The following is an 18188-nucleotide window of genomic DNA, read 5'->3' on the forward strand; positions in this document are numbered from 1 at the left end:
TTTCAAGTAAAGTCCTGATCTTAATTCTGCAATGAAATTGGAAGACAAACAGTGGGTTAAGCAGCCTCATCTAGAAAAGCTCAGTACAGATGGAAGTAGAGCACTCTGACCTTCAAATTAGTGGTCGCTTAAAATATTGCAATGAGTCATCTGTAACTTTTGTTTTATCAGCACTTCTTGCAGTCCTGCTGTTTTTATGCATTTGTGGAGAGCTGATGGACTGCTGAAACTGCCTTTAAGCACACTGGCTTCTTGGTCCCTTTCAACTGTGTACATAATACTGTGAGGATGAAGGCAAGAACATAAAAGGCGTCATGCGGCTGAGACCAAAGGCATATCTAGTCCAGCATCGTTTTTGCACAATGGTCAATGGAGTGTCTATGCCTAGCCCACAATTAGGACATGCATGCAATAGTACCTTCCGGTACATAGTCCCAAGCAACTTCCATATCAAGGCATATTGCCTCTGACACTGGAGGTAACATTATCCATGAATTTATCTAATTTAAAGCTATCCAAGCTGGTGTCCATCTTGTGTTTAGTTTCCATAGTTTAACTATGAGCAGTGTGAAGATGCATTTATTTTTGTGTGTCCTCTACTTGTCACTGTTCCATTTAGTATCATAGAAGAGTTGGAAGGGACCCAGTGGGCCATCAGGTCCAACTCCCTGCTCAGTGCATGACTCCAAGTTAAACCATCTCTCTCAGATGGACGTCCAGCTGTTCAGCTGGAATCTGGCTTCCTGTAACTTGAGACCATTATGTCCTACACTCTAGGAGGACTAAGAAGAGATGCTGGCCTTCTCTACGTAACAAGCTTTCAAGTACTTGTAGAGTGCTACCATATCTCCCCTCAGTCTTTTCTTCTCAAGGCTAAACATGCCAGCTCTTTCATTGTCTTCTCATAGGTCTTTGTTTGCCAGGTCCCAGATCATCCTTGCTGCCTTCCTCTGCACCCATTCCAGCTTGTCTGCATCTTTCTTAAACTGTGGTGCCCAGAACTGGATACAGTACTCCAGATGAGGCCAATAGTGCCGAGTAAAGGGAAACTAGGACCTCACAGGATATGGAAGTGATACTTCTATTAATGCAGCCTAAAATATCATTGGCCCCTTTTGAACCCACATCAAAATGTTGACTTATATTCATTTTGTGATCTACAATTCCAAGATCCTTCTCACTTGCAGTACTGTTGAGCCAAGTGTTCCACATCTTTTATTTGGTAACTCTGGCTTCTAGCATTATGAGAAAGTGAGGAAAACAAATCCACTTTTACCATTTCATGCATCATTTTATGTACCTCTGTCATCCTTACTTACTTCTTCACTTGGCTTTTTCATTCAATTCAAGGTGTTGATTATGACCTACAAAGCCCTAAACGGCTTGGGTCCTGGCTACCTGCACGAGCGCTTACGTCCGTATATGCCCGACCGCCCTTTGAGATCTGCGGGAGAGTCCCTTCTCCGGGAACCCTCCATGAAAGAAATTAGGAGAGTAAGTACCCGGAGGAGGGCTTTCTCTGCGGTGGCGCCCAACCTATGGAATTCACTCCCCAAAGAGGTCCGCCTGGCACCGTCGTTACTGGTTTTTCGGCGCCAGGTAAAGACCTTTTTATTTAAACATCATTTCAATTGTTAAAACATATGATCTGGCCTGGGCAACTTCTTCTTCCTTCTCTTTCTCCCCCTATATTTTTATTTTATACTGATAATTTTAATTTTGTATTTGTAAATCAATGTATTTTTTGTATTGTTATATTTAATGGTAATTTATTATGTACTATTGTATTTCAATGTATTTTATCATGTTGTAAGCCGCCCCGAGGTTTTGGCAAGGGGCGGCATAGAAATGTTATAATAATAATAATAATAATAATAATAATAATAATAATAATAATAATAATAATAATAAAGCCTAAAAAAAGCTTTCCTCACTATAGAGTTGCTTCTTCCTCTGGATAACTTTGGCTGGGCTTATGTACTTTTTTTTAGCTCTCCAGGAGCAAGAAGTGCCTTAACACAGGAACCACTCACTGTTCTAGTTAAGCCAGAAGCCAAACAAGAACACTCAAGAAACCATATAAGCATCTGGCAGGGACTTCTTTCAGCATCACAAATTAACACCTTTGATCCCTTTTGGGGTTATTCCAGCAACAAAACCCTTCTAAAGATTGTCCTTCTGCCTTTTTCCTGTGCTGCCTTGAAACAACCACCTATGCAAGTGCTGGGTGTGGTCCTTTGCCATACATGCATTGACTGGAAGATATTTTCACAGTTCTCCTAGGCTAGATGTGCATTGTTGTTGTTGTGAGTCATGAAGTTGCATCCGACCCATTGCGACCCCATGGACAACATTCCTTCGGGCCTTCCTGTCCTCCACCATCCCCCGGAGTCCACTTAAGTTCATGCCGACCACTTCAGTGACTCCATCTAGCCACCTCATTCTCAGCCGTCCCCTTCTCCTTTTGCCATTAATTGTTCCCAGCATTAGGGTCTTCTCCAGTAAGTCCTTCTTTCTCATTAGGTGGCCAAAGTATTTGAGTTTCAGCTTCAGGATGTGGCCTTCTAAAGAGCAGCCAGGGTCGATCTCCTCTAAGACTGACTGGTTTGAGCTCCTTGCAGTCCAAGGGACTCGCAGGAGTCTTCTCCAGCACCACATTACTGATATAAATTTAGTTAGAGAACTCCACATCTGCAGTACATCTGTAACCTAAGGAACAATTTCAATTTTAGGTCCTATGAATTTTAGTCAGAATTTTCTTTTTTAAGGATATACATATTTATAATAATTAGACATAAAGAAAATAAATGCAATGCATTACAGAGTGATATTTACTCCTTTAACTAGGTTACTAGCAGCACTGTCTCCATCCTGTGCCATGCACATATCAAATGCATTTGGGCTTGTTTAGGGTTCCTAAAACATGTTTGAAATGCATTTTCCAAAGGTCTTGCATGGTGGAAAGACAGAGTTCTTTTAACACTCCCAAAAGGTGCATAAGTCAAAAAAGCAATCATATTAACAGAAAAAATAACAAAACAGGTCAAACAGATACCCATTCTGTATTTTCCATTCATGGCCCTGTCATTTCCTTAATAGGGAGAGCCCCACATTTCCTGGAAGGAACTTGTTCTCTGCCAGACATCTGACAGAGACGCTGGGAAATAATCATTTTTAAAAGCTCCCAAACAAAGGAACTTTCATAGAAGAGGTCTATCTTGAGTACAGAAATGAGTATCAAAGCCAGCTTTCAACACTCATGCCAGTGAGAAGTCACACTTCTAAGTCACCAGAAGAAAAACCTGAAAGATAAACACTTGATTGCAACTCATAAAGGGCAAGGTGTGATTCACTTCTAACAGACAAGCATTAAATGTCACAGCACTTCACACACTAAAACCATATATAACCTTTCTTACACACTAAAAAGGTGTTACATGCATAAATTAGCATATAATTAAGAAAGCAGGCTGCATATAAGCCCTAGCCCAAATACACAGTGCTAACTACATGCAAACTGAACTCAATATACTTCCCAAAAAGTTCAAGAGCACCCCAAAAAGACTTCACTGCTAGAATCCATAACAACATAAATAATCTGAATCTTGAAAAACATAAAGAAAAAAATTTACAAGATGTACGAGAAATCCACTATTATACAAAAAGAAAAAAAGAGACCCATGTGATCCTTAGTAGTCGATAGCTACACATTTCATCATTACAGTCCAATACAGATATCACAAGACCAGTTCTGGTATGGAAGCTTGTGAATGTTTCACAGACTCACACATTATTCCTCCTCAATCCTTCCCCTTCTGCTCAGTTTCTTGATTTGTTCTAGTCATAGTTTGTGGCAATATCTAATCTGACAAACGATGATTAGCTCTACCTCCAAAGCATTGTTTGCACTCTCACTTCAGTCCATACTATGCTTCATATAATGCTTTGGAAGCCTAATGGTAAATTATGGCAAAATAAAACTGGAGAAAGCTCAGAAGTGGAAGAGGAATCCATATGCAGTGGGATGGAAGGACAGCAAACAGCAGATAGGAAAGGAACATGCACAATCCTAAATCTATAGATTTATGTTTTATCAGCTGCAGTTTCAGATCCAAAATCTTGCCTTCCCCATTTGCTAAATCAGCAGACACATTTCCACAACATCCCAGATTCCTTTCTTGGCTCATTTATTTCATGATGCTCGCAAAATGTAAGCTACTGAAGGCACTAGGGTCAACTGCCAAAAACATCTTAGATCTGTAATGTTTTCTTCTATTGAGTTTAAATAATGAAACTAAAAGATGAGATAAAAATATTGTATTATTTTAATTTTATACTATGTAAGCCATCCTGAGTGCTTATGAGAAAGATGGGATATAAATGTTTGTAATAAATAAATAATAAATATTACAGAGCATAAATGCTCTTGCAGATATTTTCCTTCAGCTATATAGAAGTCAGCATCTTAGAAATATCAAGCTCCAACCCAATTTATGTATTCCTCTCCAGCCTGACACAAATTAAAAAACAAGCAAACATGTTCCTTACACAAGGTCCCCAGATGTTTAACTCCATGCAGTGAAGCTGTGACAGAAGTGTATATTCTTCCAAAATTCAGCAAGTAGTGTTTTCAGATCTCTGCTCCTATCCAGCAATCAGGGCCAGGGCTGGGAACAAGCCTTTTATATGCTACCAGAGTGAAAGTATCCAGCTTAGCAAGGAGGTCACCAAACGTGTTTTCCAACAAACTGCTAGGCTTGGTATGTCACAGACACAGCCCTCCAAGCAAGGGCATGTGACAAATGAGCCTCACAATATTGACTGAAACCGGGAGTGTCTGATACAGGCTGCGCCTCAAAAAGGCAAAAGCTCTGCAGCTGCTGGAATGGTGAAGAGAGTTTGCTATAAAAAGAACACTGCTCCACCACTCCAGCATTTTTGGCTTGAAAAGGCTTCTCCACAACTCAATGTGGAGGCACAGCAGGAGAGTGCATTGCAAAGATAACTGCAGCAATGACTCGGCAGGGTTTGGAAATCTGCATTGCCAACACCCAACAATGGAACATGTCTAGCAGAACGTCTGAGTGCACATGAAGTGCTTCCACCCTGCAACTGCTCCCTGACCTCTATCATGCTGAAGAAGCTTCCAGTTGACAGGATAAGAATTCCACAGAGGCTTCAAAGAGCATCTGTTTTTAGAAGCGAAGAAGAATCCACAGCGCAGAATGCTCTTGAAGCAGGCCTGGGCAACTTGTGGCCCCCCAGAGGTTGTCAAAATGAAACTCCCATCAGGTCTGGCTACAACAGCCAATGGTGAGGGATAATAGGAGCTGCAGTCCAAAGCATCTGAAGGGATACAAGCTGTCCACCCCCTGTGATAGCAAAACAGGGAAACCCTTTGCCTAAGAGAATCCCCACTTCAACCACACAGAAATGTTCTGTGCTCTCTTCTTTAAAGTGTCAGTAGGGTCATGTACCATCCGAAACAGAAACATCTGAGAAATGCTGCAGCTGTGAAGTTTCCCTGCTGATAAAAGTATTTTGTGCTGGGGCAAAGGCTTTTCAAGGAGATCATTCTTGTTACTATGGCTTGGTGCTACTGTTACTATTCCTGAAGTTTACTTTAATGCTGCTTTTATCTTACACTTGGTAGTATTTTCAGTCAAAATTGAGTAGAATGAGTATCAAAGGGAAACAGTTTTGGGAAAACAAACATAACAATATCCAAGATCAGGAATGCATCTGAGATCTTGGCCTGATCTACGTATCAAATTGTCCTTGTGGCATCACTTTCCTATGATAGCTTTCTTTGCCACATAGCGATATCTAGTAGCACTATTTCCCTATGACTTTCTACAACCCCATCCTTCAAGTCATTCTGATGAATACCTGCTTTGGATTCCTTTGTATCCCTTAAATTCAGAGAGAGTTCTGTTAGTATTTGGAGCACAGCCTTAACAGTGGTGGCACCTATTCCACAGAATGCAGAAAGTGGATAGGGAGAAATGTTCTTTCTCATAAAAGTAGAACCACCCCTGGTTGTTCAGTCTGAGTACAGGGTGAATTAGCCTTGGACACCTGATGGACAACCTTATCCAGAGAGGGATGGGGGAGCCCAGTCCTGTTAATTCTGCACAGTGTCTCATCAGCTTTCAATACCATTGACTGTTATATTCTTCTGAATTGATTTCACAGGGTGGGCACTGGAGACACCGTGTTACAGCAACAATGGATGACTGGTCCTCAGCCCACTGGCAAGAATACCAGCTGGGAGCAGTCATTAGGGGATCTGGAGCCAAGTGCCATCATCTGATGATTGCACACATTGCTCTGTCTCACTGTGATACCTGCCCAGGTGCATCAGTATCTAGACTCGACAATGAACTGGACAGAGCCAATACACTGAAGCCAAATCCTAGCAAGACAGAAGTGCTGTGCATGAGCAATGCCCAAGTCCAAGAGTTAAGGTTACTCCCCCAGGTTCATATCCTGGGGGTGTGAAAGAGCATTTTCTCCCTCACTCTCTTGGCTGGTCACAGAAGTCATCAGATGGGATGCTCCTGGTGGTTCTGCCTGGATCCCTGGCCTGACTGGAGTCCACCTAGAGTAGATCCTCCAGTGTAGTGGCTCCATTTTTCTAGAATTCTCTGCCTCTGGAAGTCAGGCAGAGGCCAATATTGTATTTCTGGCACCTCTTGAAAGCAAATTTCCTTTCAGAAAGTCTTTTTGAACTAACCAGCTATGGTTTTATTGATTCTGGTTTTAATATATCGTTTTATATTTTATTAGCCACCTCTTCAGAATCTTCATTTTAGACTATTCAGTGGAATAAACATCTTCTGAAATAAGTAAATAAATAAAATCCAAGGAAGCTAAGTGGTGTAAGTTTCAGAACAGATACAAGGAAGTATTTCTGCACATAGCACATACTTAAGCTATGGAATTCACTACCACAAGATGTAGTGAAGACCCTTTATCTTTAAAAGGGGATTGTACAGAATACTTGGAAGATAAGGCTATTCATGGCTACGAGTCATGGATGCTATATATTACCTCCAGAGTCAGCATGCCTTTGAATGGAAGTTGCTGATGGCTATAAGAGGGAAGCTGCACTCATGTCTTATTTGTGGGTTTTCCACAGGGAGCTGGTTGTCCATGGCTGAACTAGGTAAGCCTGCAATGCAATCCAGCATGGCTCTTTTATATTAATAAATAGGTGGATGGACAGGGCAGCACCACTTACTTCCTTATTGGTTTGTAAAGGATATTAGTGATGTTATCACAGGACTGTAACCTATAGCAGTTAATATTCATATTACAAACGTCCTCCATATAGCATCATTAGCAAATGCAAAGTAATAGTAAACACTTTGTGATCTGAAAGCTGTCAGAGCAAGAGCATCACTTCCTCCTACCTGGTCAGCCCAGCCGTTTTGCCTGATTGTAATTTCTCTACTTGCTTTCCTCTTTGTTTCATGTCAGCCAGGCGTTGCCGCATGTTGATAGTCATCTCAGAACTCAGTCGCCAGATGAAAATACAGCTGGAAGCAGAAAACATGCAAAGGTCTAATTTTAGATGATGGTGTCCTGGTACTTTCCCACTTTGCCTATCTGCAGAAGATTAGCTCTGTTGCATGTTTCTGTATTCTCCTTCTCAATGGCACTCCATAGTATATCCTATCTACATGGAACCCATTGCCTGCATCTTCAGAAAGTCTAAGATGCTATAGTTCCCTTCCCCATAATTCCTGGAGTGTTCAACTTATTTCTCTTTGAAAGGCTTACATTTTAGAAAACACTCCCATTTTAGAGATTTAGGAATATCCACTGAGAACTTTAAGATGCTAGAACAGAAAGCAATGGAGTAGGAAAGAGGGGAAAGCCACCACAAAGAATTACTCAGAGTCAAATCCTTTGCAAATCCATTTCCCCTCCCTTTTTAAAAATTTCCATTCTTTGGATGACCATAAGAGCCAGAAGCACAAATATCCCTTTGCTTACCTGTCTCCAGAGACTGAGATCAAGTGTTTACAGTCATTGCTGAACATCATCCCAGTTACAATCTCTGTAAAAATCAGAAAGACAAGCAATTAAGTTTTATTCCTGAAACAGGTACAACAGTGGCAAATGAATAGCTTGTTGTTCCTCAGCTCTACTACCCATACGTCCTAATTACATCTGACCTGGAAGATAGGTATGGTTTAGCCCCTAACACACTGAGTCAGTTCACATATAATGCCAAATTAGCCATCCAAGTGTGGTGGGGAGAGATGCAGGCAGGCAAAGACAGCAGAAACCTGCTTCTGTTCCAGCCAGACTGTCCCCCACTCACAACTTGTATCACAGGGTCACGTACTATCCTGTAGGGAAAAAGAGGCAGAGGCATGCGAACACAAAACCAGACACTTGCAGCTGCTCAAGTTTGGGCTGGTTTTGCTGCAAGTATATAACTTCTCAAGTACAATGTTAAATTTCTATACACTCTTCAGGGGTAGCCCCACATAGAGCACATGGCAATTGTCTAAACCTTAGGTGAACAAGGCATGGATGACTGTTGCCCAGTCAGGCCAACTCAGGAAGGGTTGCAGCTAGCACACTGTGTGTAACTGAACAAATAGTCAATAAACAAACTACTAAATAACTAAAGCATCATGGCTACCAAAATGGGCAACAATTAGGCAAACAAAAAAATGGTCACACAGGAGTAAAAAGAAAACTTCCAGAGGCACCAGGGAGGGGGCTGAAGAAGAACTGAGGAAAGTCAGGCAGGAAGTCCTCCCATATATACTGAACACCAGGATTGGGAAGGGTTCCTGTCAAAACAGTGGCAGCTATGAAATCTTCCTGACAACAAGGCTCCACAAAGGCAAAGAGCCTGTATGTGAGATGCAGAGAGACCACAAAGACCTGTGCAAATATTCAATAAACAAAGCGCTAACATGAATAAATCATAATTGCTGCCAAATCATTTGGTTTGGCACCTCATTTCTTGGCACTGACTACCAAGAAAATCTTATGGAACTATCTATCTATGTAGTAAAATGTAGTAAAAACTATTTCCTTAAATTAAAGAAGAATATAACCTGCTAAGATTTTTTAAACTAATATTCACCATGAGCAAGGTACAATTTACCTGCGTGTCCGTACATTGTGGCTACACATTCGCCTGAATAAAAGTCAAAGATAGAAAGGTTCTTGTCAGAGCAGCTAGTGGCAATATACAAACCGGAGGGGTCAGTCTGCACCTGAAACAAATGACCCAGAAGAGAAAAATCAATTATTCGGTATGTCTGTGTTACAATTAGTTTGTTTTAAAAAATCAAGTGTGCAATAAAAGATCTAGTATTGCTAAAACCATCTGGGAATGTTTCTCAATTTTGCAAAACATGGGCACTGTTGAACCAAAATTCATCATTCAAGAACCAAACTAGATATGCACGTATTTACTTATTCCTGAACTATAAAGTAAAGATAGTTTAGAAGTAGTTAGTTTGGCACTCCGGTGCTTTAAGATAGAGCCAGGTATTGGAGCTCAGACTGGAGAAAGCATTTTAAAGTAACAGTACAGGGTGGTGAGTGAACAAGGATGCTGCTCCCATCCCACACCCGCTATTTTTAAATGTTCAGTATTCGTTTGCTTGCTTGCTTGCTTGCTTGTTTGTTTTTGGAAGCACTCCTCTTTATAGCCTAAAGAGCAATTGCATGTTTATTCAACAGCTGAATATTTCAATTAGCGATAGGAAAGATTTAAGCATGCCCATAATCTTCTGCTGAAATCAGAACATAAGAATGGGTCATGCCAGATCAGATCAAGGGTTCATCTAAGCCGTCATTCTGTTCACACTGTGGCCCACTAGCTGCCTGCAAATCAGTGGGATTTAAGCATGTTGATCTTTGACTAGGTTACACCTTGCATTTTGTTTAATACACTTCACATTCACACATTACATGGTTTAGAGGCACAGAGGTACTAGCAATAGGCATGGTTCAGTTCTTCAGCCAAGTACAGCTCCCCAGTGATAATTCTGACCTCAAAAGCAAGCAATGTTGTATGGTTTCAGAAAGGACACATCGTCACTCTATTTCATTAGTTTTCTGTGCTGTGATAAAGAAGCTTGTTCCACATCAGTACTGGAAAGTTATTGATAGATATTTAACACAGGATCATAGTCTGGTTGAATATATAATAGTTACTTGTCTTACAAAGTTGTGGTTTATTTAATTTTATACAGCTAGGAGTGAAGAAAGACACTTAGATCATCTATTGATAAAATATAAACAAGGCAACTTTTCTACCAGATGTGTCTGATGCAAGATGGAGGAAATTTTTGCCTTTTTTTATAAAGTGAGTTGTCTGGGTAAACCAACAACAAAAAAACTCATCACTGCCTTGCTAATATGGCATTCATCTCCCTTGCACGGCATAAGTGCTGCCCCTTCCCCACCCAACTGATACAAAAATGTCCATTGGGAATGTCCTTAATGAATTTGCAATGGCCCTTGCTCTTTTTTACTGATTCGTATGGACAAATGGATTCTTAATCAGACTTTCAAAAAATATAAAACAAAATTCTGTGAAGTATGTTATTTTCATATCAACTTACATGAAATAATAAAATAACAGTTATAACAATTACAAACCCAATTGTACATCTATAGAATCAGTTAAAAAATAAGCCAGTTTGAACCCCTGCAAAGGACTGAAAAAATGGGATGTCTTACTTTAATTAGAGTACCATCTTCACTTTGGGATCCCTTGTACAGCTTCTTTTGCTTCCCACTGCTAATGTTGAAAATCCTGAGAGGAAAAACAAAGGTTTTACTAGATCTGGCCAGAGTTGCATCTGGTTCAAGCAGACTATTTCTAACTGTAACCACACATGTTTGTCTAAGAAATCATGCAAGACAGGTGTGCATTTATATATTATATTTATATATTATATTTTTCTTTTCAAGACAATCAAGGCAACTAACATAATCCTCTTCCTTTTCTCAATTTTATCCTACAACAACCACCTTGTGAGGTTATAGTTAGGCCAGCCATGTTGGTCACCCGGTGAGCTCCATGGCTGAGCAGATCTCCCACTCTAGCCAGAATGCCATACTGGCTTATTGATTCAGGAAGTAAAATGCATCTAAGCTTGTAAACTGCAATTGCTCATAGGTAAAAGCTACTGAAAAATCTTTCTTCATCCAGTCCTTCAAAAGAGCAGTGATCTAAGCTAATAAGCCTTCCTATGTCATGTGGTGCCTGATCTACACATTCTTTCTATGACAGATTTCTGCACACTGGCTTTGCATTTGGTACAGAAGATCAGTGAGGGGTGGCCACTTGTAAACATTAGTTCTGGTTAGTGCATGAATACTGAGGCAGCGATACGGTAACTTATTGGTGCTTGGCCACAATACACTAAGACCTAGCCTAGAAATATGACACATTGATTTGGCTCTCACAGCGCAATCCCAGCTACATCTACTTAGAAGTAAGCCTCATAGAGTTCAAGGGGACATACCCCCTGGGAAGTGTGCATAAAAACCAGCCTTAAAATATTAATTTAAAAAGTTAGGATTCCAGAAATGAAAAAGGGAAAACAATAAGTTTCCAACCTTCATCTCCATCTTACTAAGCCAAAATAACATCATACCTTTTTGCATTCATCTCTATTTTTGTGCAGCTATCCCTCTAAAAGCATATGTTTGTATACATTGCTCTAATTAGATACAGCGATGCTTTCATTTCCCATTTGCAAATAGCTATGTCTGTAGCTCTATGAAGTATGAGTTAAAGAATAATGGGACAAATAATGGTAACCTCAGCTATACTTTGTGATGGGGCAGACTGGGGGGAGATTTACTAAAAAAATTCTAGTACTGCATGACCTATAGTTGAACTGTGCTTTCCAAGGAATATTCAGAACTTGCAGTGCTAACTAAAGTGGGTTTAATGCCTGGCTACTCCTAATGAAATGCACTTTCCACAGAAGCAGTTCTTTAATGATAGTTCTAGCAAATAAAGCATAGCAAATGCAAAAATAAAAAATAAAAATAAAATCTGAAATCAAGGACAAGTTGTGTTAAGTGGTATTACTGCTTGGAGGAAAAGCTGAATAGTGGGGAAGAAGCGATTGTGTTTTTGTTTTACGGTCATATATCCAAAAGTAAATGCAATACTAGTTGAAGTGAATGGGTTTTTAAGTTTTTGGATTATTGGAAATTGAAATTTTGTGGAAGTTTCTTTTTACACTTTCGGAGAAGCAATTGCAGATAGCAATGCTGAAATGTCTTTGTTAATAACCATATAGTATTAAATTATGAAATTGTATATTGACAATTTTAAAATCTATGAAATCCTAAAAATATATGGCTGTAAGTTAACAAATGAAGTATACCAATAAATATATATTAACAAATAAAAGTTGGATGGGTTTCTTCAAGAAAGGAGTGCAGGAGGTTTCCATTTGTTTTTTTTTCCTCAATTAAAAACCCAGCAAGTATTTTCTGTTCAGCTTTTGTGCTATATTTGCATAACCCAGAAAGGCTGGGATTAAATTCCTTGCTAATAACATCACTATAAAGCAAAGTGCTGTTTACCAGTGAAATTAAGTAAGCTTTATAGGTAAGTTTAGAGCCAGAGAAGTTTCCATGACACCCAGTGAACCAACCTGATGTTACGGTCTTGGCATCCAATAGCAGCATACTTCCAGTTCGGGTCCACATCCATGTCGTAAAGAGTGGTCTTCCTAACAACGTGGTGTGTACGAGTAAACTGAACCCCATCACCTGTCTAAGCATAGGAAACATAAAAAGTAATACAAACCAGACGGTCTCGATGTATATGGATGATATTCTGCCTACACAGAAGAGTTGTGCTACCCACAGTACAAGTTAGACAGCGGCTGAATGGCATCCTACACAGCTTCTTACAAATGTATCATAAAGCCAGAATGGAAAGAAGCAAGGCCTGGAACATCATCCAAAGTTTCTGCTTCTACCTTCACTTTTAAAATAGCTCAGCTGCACAAGCAGCATAAAGAGACAGAATACTCTAATGGAATTACCTTCTGTGCAGTGCGGAAATAGATACTCTTATCTGCTCCACAGCTGATCATTCGTACCTTTCCATCATTGGCTGAAGAAAGAGAAAAATATATAGGCCATGAAGAAGCAGACATGCCACAAAACTGCCCTCTATTTTCTTCCATTTGTCTATACTCCTCCCTTACAGTTATGCTCCTGCTGGTCTATATGGGAGGATGAGGTAGGGAATGTCCAGCCTTCCAACCATGTTCTCCTGCACTGTAATTATCTAGGAAAAAGCCCTTCACTGGGGCAAATGGAAGGCTTTTTTCAAGGATAGTTGCAATACCCTTCCCCATATGTGCTGTCTTCTCTGCTCCTGCTGCAATTAAGCTTGGAGAAATCCCCCACTGGAATCAGAGGGGAACACACTTATGAACCTGTTCACCACAGCAAACCAAGCTCCATCCATCCAATTTGAGAGCACAAGATGGATCCTTCTGCTTCAGCCAACAAGTCTTGTCATCATAGTGAGCGCCCGGCATTTTCGGGAAGTGTGAGGTCTGGTTTCAACTGAGGACTTTGGGCAAGGCAAATACAGCGGATTCAGATCAAGCTGCAGTCAAATTTCCCAGAGAGGCAGGAAACAGAACAGCACAATGAGAGATCCAAGTGCTGAAAGCCAGAAAAACTTGCCTGTATGTATGTATTATTTTGATTTCTATACTGCCTTTTTCCTACAAAGGGCTCAAGGCAGCTTACATCTCCTCCATCTTATCCCCACAACAACAACCCTGTGAGGTAGGTTGGGATGAGAGCCTGTGACTGGCCCAAAGTCACCCAGTTGGCTCCATGGCTGAGCGGGGACTAGAACCCAGATCGTCTGAGCCCCAGTCCCATGCTCTTAACCACTACACCCCACTGGCTCTCATATGCTGCTCATACTTGGGGCACATCCTAAGAAGGGAAAACTCCCTGGAAAAGATAATCATGCTAGAGAAGGTGAAGGCGGAAGAAGAAAAGGAGAACCAAATATGAGATGGATTGATTCCATAAAGAAGGCCACTGCCTTAAATTTACAAGAGCTGAAACGAACAAGGCTATCATGAACAGGGTATTCTGAAGAACATTCATACACGGGGCCACCACAAGTCAAAGACAACTTGACGGGATGTAACAACAAATGCTGCAAATTCTAACTGAGCCTTAAGTATGTTTTTGGCTTTTTTGGTTATATTGACATCCCTACTAACTGAAGCCTTTTCTTTTAAAGAAGCCTGGACCATTTCAACAGCCTTAAGCTGCAGTGGCCCCAGCACAGTGGTATATATTTTCATGGCTGGTGTCCTCAGAAGGTGAGGATCCTAATGCAGCCTCTTCCAGACACTGGAGAGCTGACTCCTTGGGCATTTCTGGAGAACTAGGTCCTATGAGCATTCTACTAATGGGCAGCTTTTATACAAATAGGGAGGAAGGGAGGGAGGCGAGAACCTTATAATACCCTACTGAAACCAGACCTTCTCTGACCTGTTATCTCAGGATACAGGGGTCTGGGTTTTGGACCAAAGTCAATGCTGTGGTGGAGCACAGCAAAAGCACTCATACCATTTGATCATCATAAACATCCTGGGAGGTAGCTTAGGTTGAAAATGTGTGGCTGGTCCAAGATCATCCAGTCAGCATCTTGTCTGAGCAGTGATTTGAAGAGAAGCTTCCCAAACCCAAGGCATATACTGTGTCTACAACATCACACTGAATCTCAGACAGCTGCAGAGGTCTATTCATCATCTATTATTACAAAATACTAGGACCAGGGAAATAAAAATGTAATGCACAGTCTCAAATTGTTAGAAGACTTTATATACTCAGGGAGCAAGATAATAGTATTTCTTCCCCCAGGGTAAAACATAGTAGATACTGGAAAAATACAACTTGGGGAGGCAGAGAGAGAAAGAGAGAGAGCAAACATGTTAGTTTAAAGGCTAGAAGCACAGTACTAATTCCCACTAGGCTTTGCTCTATGGGATGGAACACAGCAACCCACTGCTGCACTTTTCACTGCAGGAGAAGAGGGGTGAAAGGAATGCCATGTCCTTTTTAGGAGAGCTGAGCATCTGAAGAACAAGGTGTAAAAGGTGTTTCATTTACACTGTAAAATCGCAAGTCAGGTGGGACCAAAAAGCTTTCTACAGATGCTGCAAGGCAGGACCATGCATTTACTTGACCTTCACACATTAGGCCTTACATCCTAACCACAGATAGAGGGTAGGTGCCTATATCTGAAAATATGCAAGAGAGTCAAAGCACAAGTGATATAAGGCAAATCACAAAGAGAAACCAGATGAAGATGCTTTACTGATCATATAAGTGCTTAGCATTTAGAGAGCCCGTGTGGCACGGTGGTTACAGTGTTGGACTGGAGACCTGGGAGTTCCAGATTCTAAGCATCCATTCAGTTATGAAGCTCACAGGGTAACTTTGGGCCAGTCACTTACTCTCAGTCTAGCATACCTTACAGGGACGTTGTGAGGTTAAAATGGAGCAATGTATAGTGTCTTGGGTTCCACACAAGAGGAAAAAGGGCAGGATATAAATCCAATGATGACAACGACAACAATGACAACAGCAACAAAGCATTATGCAGTAAATTATTTTTTGTGCTCACTCTATACTAACTAGGAGTTTTCCCAGTTTTTGCACATTTTCATAGATTTTCTATTAAATCTACAAAATCACAAGGCATTGTGTGGCGATTCCATTTTTTCCCCCCTTTAACAGATTTCTGCAGTAATCAAACTGAGAGAAGAAGATGTAGAAAAATATGGGACGATAACTGAAAGATGTCACCATCTGGATGACCCCCCCAATTATGCGAATGAGGCAAGGTGACAACGCTATTAAAGCCTCATCTGGAAGGATCCCAGTAATCTTCTCCTTAAGTGGCCCTTTTCTAATCCTCCAGAGGAAGAACGGAAAAGAACCAGGATCTTATGCAGAGGAAGTGTGGAGAAGTGAACACGACCTCAACAGTCACACCCAAGAATTGGCTTGCTGACCTGGACTAATGAAGGCAAAAGTGCATTACCAAATTACCTGCAAATTTCACTGCTGTGATGGAAGATGAATGCTCATCTAGGGTCTGTTGCAAGCTGTAATTTTTCCCTGCATCCAAAACATGGATCAGTCTGTCCCGACTGGCTGAGGCTAGCAGCTTCAATCCTGTCATGAAGAGAAGAGAGGGATGATGTCAAAGTGAAAATCATTCTGTTCCACAGGGGTTTTTTTTAACTTCTCTCAAACTGAACTTAAGAAGGACTGTAATTGATTTGGTACAATGATTTTCCATGTTCATTGTGCAATTTAGGCAAAATGTGATGGCTTCGACTTTAAAATCTAAAGACGATGTTTCCTCCATACTTTCATCTTTTATGTCTCATGTTGTGAATCTACTAACAGTGTTGGATAGAGAACATAACTAGTTCAACTTAGGATGCCAGCAATCAAACAAGGAGAAAGTCAAGGCTATGCTCTTCTTACCAGTGAGAGCCAGCATGGTGCATTGTGAAACCCAATGTGGTGTGGTGGCTACAGTGTTGGATGGGCCACCTGGAAGATCCAGGTTCTAGTCACTCACTCTTAGTCTAACCCTACCTCATACGGCTGTTGTGAGGATAAAATGGAGCTGTTTAAGTTGCACTGGGTTCCTCACAAGAGGAAAAATGGTGGGATATAAATATAGTGTAATAATAATTACCTGTCTCAGGTCTGGAGTACTCAAGACAAAGGATTTCAGAATCATGGGCTTCTACCTTCAGCATCTCTCTCAGGGGTTTTAATTCATAAATCCTGAAACCAGGAGGATGGTCAGAAAGGATCTCTCAGTGCTATGTTATTACCAAACACAAAGCTCTCCAGAACTCCAAAACTTACCTGAGAGTGCCTATCCTATCACCTGACGCCAGGTGCTCCCCGGTAGGACTCACACACACTGTGCGAATCCCTACTTTTGTATCTAGGGCCTGGGCATCAGCCTTGTCCACACCTCCACCCGAGTTGTATTCTGTGTCCAGGAGGGCCTGAGTGTTTTCATCTACGTAGATAATCTTCATCAAGTCCTAATAAAAACCAACAAGCTCCATATGAAGCAAACAGATGTAAGCAAAGGCAAACTCAGAATAGAAACAATAATGATTGCTTTTTTCAGAGCAGCAAATCAACAATATCTGCTAGGCTGGAAAGACACTTGTAACTGGGAAAAGGGGAGAGATTAAAATAGACCCTTCTATATCTAATTCATTCAATTCTGGAAGAACCTTAAATCAATAACTAAGTTCAATTTTCTTTTAAAGAATGTGTCCTACAGCAGATATATAATATTATGCCACTTACACAATAGAAACTGTTTTCCCTTCACCTGCACTCACAAAGATACCAACCTCCCACATTATAGCCTCCCAGAGTTGCTGTGACACAATTAGGCAGCATACAATATTTTAAATAAATAAGTAAATAAATAAATTCAGCTGCAGAGGACTGCTTAGTTGACCACTCACTGCTCTTTTGGTAAAACAAAACAGAATATTATATGAATAAAATGCATTCTGACATGATGAAGTAGCAGTGTTTGGTTATACTTGCTGGGGCACAAAGCGTTCTGAAAGAAAAAACTGATGTGAGAATGTAAATTGTAGTTGTTGGACACATCCAAGTCTGCCTTCACAAATGAAGCTTAATTTGCTTGTTGCATCTATATCTGTAAATGAAATTTAAAGCTACGTTGTCTAGAATGAACATCCAGTATCAAACTGGCTAGCCTCTTCTTCTTGTCTTACATTCACAAGCAAACAAGATGCATTCCAGAGCAAAGGAGATTTTTACATTGCTTAGTATATTCCGATGCAGAGCAGAACCATGGATGTTGGAGCTCTCGGTGTTCCAGAGACGGATGGTGTTATCAGAGGAGCAGGTGATGAAAGAGTTTGGGGGCAAGCAAGACTGGTTGCTATCCTTCACCTCAGGGTACACCTGAAAGCATGCAAAGAACAAAGCAAAGTATGTTTTAAATGTTGTGTGTGTGTGTGTGCAACAATTGTTGCTGCCCTTTCTGCTACAGAAAGAGAGGCTATTTATTAAAACATAATAAATGTAATAATTAATAAACTGTTTCACTT

The 18188-nt window shown here is 40.7% G+C and overlaps 1 protein-coding gene across 5 annotated transcripts in view; it reads right to left on the bottom strand.

Moving 5' to 3' along the window:
* MAPKBP1 (mitogen-activated protein kinase binding protein 1) overlaps positions 1-18188 on the bottom strand; it is a 138451-nt gene that overhangs the window by 25832 nt on the left and 94431 nt on the right. For all 5 annotated transcript variants that reach the window (XM_044436370.1, XM_044436369.1, XM_044436366.1 and 2 more), the window contains exons 11-20: positions 17896-18042; positions 16948-17132; positions 16772-16863; positions 16111-16236; positions 13059-13129; positions 12663-12784; positions 10723-10798; positions 9134-9245; positions 8002-8065; positions 7416-7541 (exon numbers count right to left, since the gene is read on the bottom strand). In XM_044436370.1, the coding sequence (XP_044292305.1) occupies positions 7416-7541; positions 8002-8065; positions 9134-9245; positions 10723-10798; positions 12663-12784; positions 13059-13129; positions 16111-16236; positions 16772-16863; positions 16948-17132; positions 17896-18042 (1121 nt within the window). The remainder of the gene's footprint in view (positions 1-7415; positions 7542-8001; positions 8066-9133; positions 9246-10722; positions 10799-12662; positions 12785-13058; positions 13130-16110; positions 16237-16771; positions 16864-16947; positions 17133-17895; positions 18043-18188) is intronic.

This window comes from Varanus komodoensis, unplaced genomic scaffold (genome assembly GCF_004798865.1).
Source record: "Varanus komodoensis strain SLA01 unplaced genomic scaffold, ASM479886v1 scaffold3, whole genome shotgun sequence".
NCBI classification, from domain to species: Eukaryota; Metazoa; Chordata; class Lepidosauria; order Squamata; family Varanidae; genus Varanus; species Varanus komodoensis.